The 6,667-nt window shown below is 37.6% G+C and overlaps 1 protein-coding gene across 1 annotated transcript; it reads right to left on the bottom strand.

Annotated features, from left to right (window-relative positions):
- Nucleotides 1-790: 790 nt before the first annotated feature.
- On the bottom strand, nt 791-6,454 carry LOC136285033 (transmembrane protein 135-like). The gene is made up of 3 exons (XM_066175663.1): nt 6,277-6,454; nt 4,747-4,814; nt 791-3,195 (listed from the first exon to the last, which is right to left on the bottom strand). The coding sequence occupies exons 1-3, from the start codon at nt 6,370-6,372 to the stop codon at nt 3,063-3,065; spliced, it is 297 nt and encodes a 98-aa protein (XP_066031760.1). The 5' UTR covers nt 6,373-6,454; the 3' UTR covers nt 791-3,062.
- Between the last annotated feature and the right edge of the window lie 213 nt (nt 6,455-6,667).

Raw genomic sequence — 6,667 nt, 5'->3', positions numbered from 1 at the left:
GGGACACCCAAACATCTACTGCAGAACTGTGACATTTCAGGTTAAATCACCACTTCCCACCAACTCCTGTGCAAGCCTACCCCTGCATTCCTCTTTGCAAAATTAACTTTTGCAAGAAGTTTGGCATCATCAAAGAGATACCCATCCTATGATCACAAACATCAGGAGCCAGAAAGGGCTGGCCTTTCAGTCACATGGGGCTCAACCATCCAGCCACATGGCAGGCAGAGCTTGGGGAGTGCCGCTCTTCCCTGCGGGCACATCAGGAGATGTGGTTTGCTCTGTTTCAAAAAGAAACAGTAACATCAACTCACATTAGCGCATTACCCAAGGACGCACAGAGTTGAAGTTGGCAGCTGACCTGCTCTGGTGATACCTCTTCACTGACATCCCATTACGACTTTATTTTGCAACAAATATACTCAGTCACATTCTCAGAATTCCTTCACCACCAAGAATCACTTCCAGGGCTAATGGCCTGCAAACTGAAGGAGAGTCTAGTTGGATTAGATATTAGAAAGAAGCTTTTTACAAGGAGGGTGGTGAGACACTGGCACAGACTGCCCAGGGAGATGGTGGTTGCCCCATCCTTGGGGCAGCTTGGATTCAAGGCCAGGTTGGATGGGGCTCTCAGCAACCTGGTCTAGTGGAAGGTGTCCCTGCCCATTACAGGGAGCTTTGGAACCAGATGGCCTTTAAAAGGTCCTTTCCAACCCAAACCACTGTATGATCCTATGACTTCATTTCACTTACGACTCTAGAGAGCTTATTAACAACATGGCCCAAAAAGTCACTTTTTAAAGCAGCAACTGTTTATTATTGGGAAAAACATTAGGACTTTATTTTTTTTTCTCTTACATATATTCAATTTGAATAAAAATAATTTAAAAATTTTTAATTTTTCTTTATATTACATGAAAATAAATTGAAACAAGACCTGTGAATTTTGGAAGCAAAAAACATAGACAAAACTGTTGTTTAGCTGCTGAGATGTAGTTCCTGGATTTTTTTTTTTTCCCCAAAAACCCCCGTCAAATAGAGAAACAATCACAATTGTCATTCCAGTGGAGAAACTTAATCCATCTATAAAATATCTTTTAAGTTTGAGAATGGTATATAGTTGCACTAGAAAGTATTCATAATATAGTGTGTGAGTTCTAAAATACCACCTAAAATATATAACTTCTCAGACTTTACAAGGTCAAATACTTTAGACCATATTCCAGTGGAAAAACACTACAAATCTCTTACAATCCTTTTAAAGTTCTTGTTCAATTAACTTTTATTTCCTTCTGAGGAACTCTAATATAATTCCAAGCAACAAAATATTGCGTACAAACTAGCTTGCAGAACTTTATTCACACTAAATTGGACAACCACTGTTTAAAAGGATGAAGCACCTTTAGTAACAGTGACAAAACATCACTGTTAGGGTAGCTGATGAAGAAGCAGATTTTACGCACAAATTAGTAAAATTTTCATGACCATATATCTGATAAAAATGACTGTATATTCAGATTAAGAAATTCAGCTATTTGGAAAAAAAATATGAGATAGGATTACAGTGTTACCAGACAAAGAGTCTAATAATTAGACCAGTTCATATTATCTGATAAGGACTTCCAATAAAACACTGATTTCTTGGGGTTTTTTGTTTTTAAAATACATGCAACCTACTGCAATTTCCCTGGCTTATCTTGCCTCTTTTTAGTTTTTTCAGTTGAATGTGAATATAGTTCATCTTTTCATTAACTTCTAGGGTAATGAACACCATTCAGCGTCACCCGAATGGATTATAATTTTAAAAAGCCCAAAAAAGCAAAGAAAAAAAAAGCAATTAGCATGTCAAGGTCTCACTTTAGAACACAAATCTGCAGAAATATGTACAGTAAAAATGAGATGGACTTTGTGTAGGTAGTTATTTGCATTGAGTACCATATCAAATTTAATGTAACTGTGTCAGTCGTGGGTCTGATGGCTCGATGGAAAACCACTCTTCACCAACTACAAGGAAAAAAGACTATTAGTATGATTGTCAAAACTGTTCTCTGTAGCAGCCTAACCTCAGGGATCAGTTCTCTTCCAAAGAAATGCGTGAAACACTGGCTGGTGCTGCAGCCCAACAAACAACCCGATGCCATCTAAGGCAACAATGTCAAACCCTTTAAAAAATAAACATTTTGCTTCAGTGTATTTTAGCTGGGGAGGGGGGAGGTGGGTGTGTGTTTTGCTTTGTTTTGTTTTATTCTTGGCTTTTTTATTTTTGTAACTGTCTGCTGTTTCCAGGAACATCTCAGAGGCTGGAACGTTTCATTCCTTCCTCTGCCAGTTGTGTCCTTTTCCACTTGGCAGATGCTGACCACCACACCCGCCGCTCCTCAACGCGCAGCAGCCACCAGGACCGCCTTCTTGTTTTCCTTGTCTGTTATCTGTGTCATCAGCGGAATTTACAGCCCTGGAATGTGATTTCTGAATCAATATGCATTTTCTTTTCCTAAGGAATGCCTTATTTTGCAACCACAGCTGTGTAAAAATACCCTAATTATAACTAATGAGGAGGTGGTGGCCCTTGAGACAAATCAGTGATGCAATGTAGAAAACCAGGGAGGCATTTTCACCAGACTGAAATATTTTTAAGATCAGGCAAAATTTTGGACCTAAACTATGCCAATTGTCTTCCTTTCTAAATTAAGAATTACTTTTAGTTTTACCAAGAAATACTCTACTGGTATGAACTATGGAATTTTTGAAATTATGAAGCATATTTATGTTTTACTTCTCACCTCTAAATATATTACTCATTTGTTTAATTCATTCAGAATTCTACTATACTGTCAACCAACTACAGTAATCCAGAAATGTTTTCTGCTTATGGAAGGGGCTTAATCACTAAGCCACACCTCCCTGCAAAGCTTCAGTATTTCTGATTGGTAAAAAGCATTTCTCATTGAAGTAATACTGAAGTGGAGCCCTAGCCCTCTTCCATATATACGACTGTCAAGTTAATTAACTTTTCAGGACAAAATGCTGATCACATTCAATGAAGAGCCACACTGTCGTGTTCAAGACAGCTCCAGTGGTAGTTCTGGTGGCACAACTGTGTATCTTGGGTCAAGTTTAGGTGTGAAATCCTTGAAGTTCTTAGATGCTTCGGTACCAAACACATCTAAAACTTTCCTGTTCATGAGAGCAAACCTGAAAAAGAAAAGACAAGAAAGCATGAATGCATGAGTCACTTACTTACGAAAAAAATAAAATTATTTCATGCCATGAAAGTTTACTAAACTCTCTGACATATAGGCTTCAACCTGCACTGTTTAGAGATTGAAAGTTTTTCACCTCAGGCAATAAAGATTTAAAAAAAATGCATTTGAAAGATGTGGCTAATAGTGTTTGTCTAAGTGTACTTCAAATAATGCAACTTATGAAAAAGGGGAAGATTCCCCTTCTACTATTAATTCCACAAAAAAAAGGTCCAACCAAAATATACTACTGTTCTCTCTCGCCCCAGCAGAGCAAACTGTGGCCCTGCCTGCTCAAGTCTGGATGTTAATTTTATGGGTGTTACAACCTACTTCCATTTTGTTGTTCTTCATAACTACAGAATGAAAAGTGTATGAAATGTCAAAAGAAATTGCCTTCATGGAGAGAGTATCAAAACTACTATTACAGAGATTTGCTTCAGCTAAAACAAATGAGCAGAACAGAGTTTCTATTCCTTCCTCTCTTTCAACTAAGGCAAGTTTATGATTAGGACAAAATGAAAAAATGCAGCCAAAATTGGACATCTGCACTGACATCATTCCCTGTATCATGTTTGTATGGCCTCAGAGGTTGCCTGAGGACTGCCTCCAGGCATCCCAAGGAAAGCTTCCCACTAAATCTTGCAATATATTCAATCACCTCATGTGTGTACTGTGCCATGGGGAGTGTAAGTTTAACATGCTCCAGGGACTGGCCTCTGATTTCACTTCTATTTTTACAGCCCGGAGAGCTTGTTGTCACGAGAAACATTACCTTTTATAACCCCATTCATAAACTGATCAAGATTTGGATGCCTTGCTCCTGCCACACACTGCACCAGTATAACAGTGTACACTTTGCTAAACTGTAATTTTTTAAGTCAGTTACAGCAAGACCTATTTTCAAAAAAAAGTTTTTTAGACTCCTGAAGCAAATAGAAAAAAACATCTAGTATGATATTACAGTGCATATTTATGATTATGATCAGGGAAAATTTTTCATTAGCTTTCCAAGAAAAAAAACTTCCTTTCCCAACTGAAACACTTATAAAAAAAGTACTGAAGCTTTCAAATATTCTTAGGATATATTCTGACATTTCTCGTAATGCTTTTAAACCCACAGAAATACCATGTTGTCAATCACTGTACATACTAAGTGATTTCTTCAACATGTATAGTTGTTCATTGTATTCTTCATGTTCCAATGGAATCTGAAAGCACCCCCCCCCCCCCGAACTAAAAAAGCTTCAAGTGAAACACTTATCTGCTAAATAGTTTTCACTGGAGTTAAGTCTGGTCCTGTCATTACATTAAACCCAGCAATGTCACTTCAGCAGCAAAGAACTTCAAGAGCACTGGAAGCCGTTTGAAAAGCAAAGTAAATCCACAGGAAATTAGCCTTCGTGTACTTATAGGGCTCTGCTGTTGGCAGTGAATGACACAGAAAGCTGAGTGTGATCAATGACAGGCTTAGACAAGCCATGACACAATCCTGAGTACATACCTGCCCTTCGTTAGTCGTAAAAGAAATTTCCAGTATGAAGGTCTGAGGTTCTGAACTTCCATGACAGCCTGCAAGGAGAGGATTCTGTCAGAGCCAGCTGACAGTGTCAGGCAAAAGCTTCATCTGCTACATTAGGTTGCCAAAATTAGCAGAAGGATTGTTATGGAACTCATTTTTACTGCTCTCTGCTGAATTCAATGCTCCCACCACCAGCACAGACTGATATTCCCAGAATACAATATTTTGCCCATGGTGACAATTAGTTTACACCTCATTGCAGAGAAAGCAACAACAATCATCATTTGTACGTACACGACTTTGCATTGGTGGATGCTGAATTTACCTTCTACTAAATCCGCTATACATTCTGCATTTTGTGATCCACCATTTCTTGTAGTCATATTTATATTCCATGTTACATTATCTTAAATAATGTCATATAGCCAAAATCCATGTCTTCTCTCTATTCCATTACTTTTCTGGGTCACTCAGAAATATAATAGAGTGAATAACAAACATTTCAGCGTAGATCCTTTCCTATTTTCTCCTTCCTTCTTCCTGCTAAATCTAGCAATTTGTTTCTGGTCTTAGTTTTGTTTTCCAATTAGTTATTAAGTAACCAAAAAGCCCATCTTTTCTCATATGAACTTTTTGTCTGCTCATCTCACACGATTGTGTCTGACAGCAGTATTTTGGAGACCTTCAGGCACATCCCAAGCACTAAAATATCAATTCAATTTGATACTAGACTTAGAGATATTCCCAAGTACATGGGAACAATGAGGAGGAGTGTCTCTTAAATGTCCTGTTAAGCATAAGACTGCAGAAGATTGCATTAGGTTCATTTTATATTCTCTTTACTGTGGGGCACAAAAAATATACATCGTTATGGAGGTCCAGAGGATATGCAGCTCATGCAGGGATGTTTCAGCAGAAGGTCCAGAAATGGTGAGATATAGTAGAATAGTAGAGCTATTTGGGTAGCACTGAGAAGTTGATTTTCTAGCTGATGCAGACACTAAAAGGACTGAGGGTAAAGGCATGTAGCTAACCTGCGAAGTGCAAAAGATGGTAGCTACATCTTCTTTTAAATGTAACACTTCAGGGTTTTTACTACCTTTTGCAGATTTTTTCAACTAGGCAATATGAATTCAAGTCAGTTGACAGTGGAGACTTTCAGTTGATTTACAAAAACATAAAATACTGTATTACACTGTTTGCCTTCTTGAGAAACTGTCCTTTCACATGCAAATGGAAGTTTATACATTACCATTCATCTTCTGGGTGAACATTTTAAGATCCTTTCCAAAGAATTCAATGCTTTGTTTAATGTACTCAGCTATAAGCACAGGAGAAATTGAGTCCTAGAAATAACCTTCCCACAGTGACACTCAAAATCAGGATGCAGGAGCAAGATGCTGTGAATCACTACATCTCACCATCTTTTCTACAGAACTATCTCCCTGTGCTTCTCTTTTCATCCAACATTTGATTTAAAGAACTTCATGTTCTGTTAGAGAACATACTTACTGCCTGAAAGCAAATTGATGTAGAAATGGCATAGATGATGCTGTCTGCATGAGGAAAATAGGGAACCTTCCCTGCTTCAATGCCTTTGAAGTACATAGTCTATAAAAAATAAACAAAAAATGTTGAATGCAACAAAATCAAAGTATCTTTTTACTTTTTATTTTACCTTTAAAAAACCCCATGTTTGTATATGCCCACAAATGTGACATTCATTAAGACAGATTATATAAGTTGAACAAGATCAATCTAATAAGAGGCTATTAATGCACAGAACAGGACGAGCAACAGCTTGGCTGTTATAGAACCTAAAGATAAAAAGGGAAAAGTTTGCTCTGTTAAATTCTTCTTTTTAAAAAAGCAAAAGAACAAGGCAATAACTATTCCGCCAAAG

The sequence above is a fragment of the Chamaea fasciata genome, unplaced genomic scaffold (assembly GCF_029207755.1).
Source record: "Chamaea fasciata isolate MVZ Bird 193981 ecotype frontalis unplaced genomic scaffold, bChaFas1.0.hap1 SCAF_2, whole genome shotgun sequence".
NCBI classification, from domain to species: Eukaryota; Metazoa; Chordata; class Aves; order Passeriformes; family Sylviidae; genus Chamaea; species Chamaea fasciata.
Note: the sequence above shows the minus strand (reverse complement) of the source record. Positions and strands in the feature narration are given on the sequence as shown.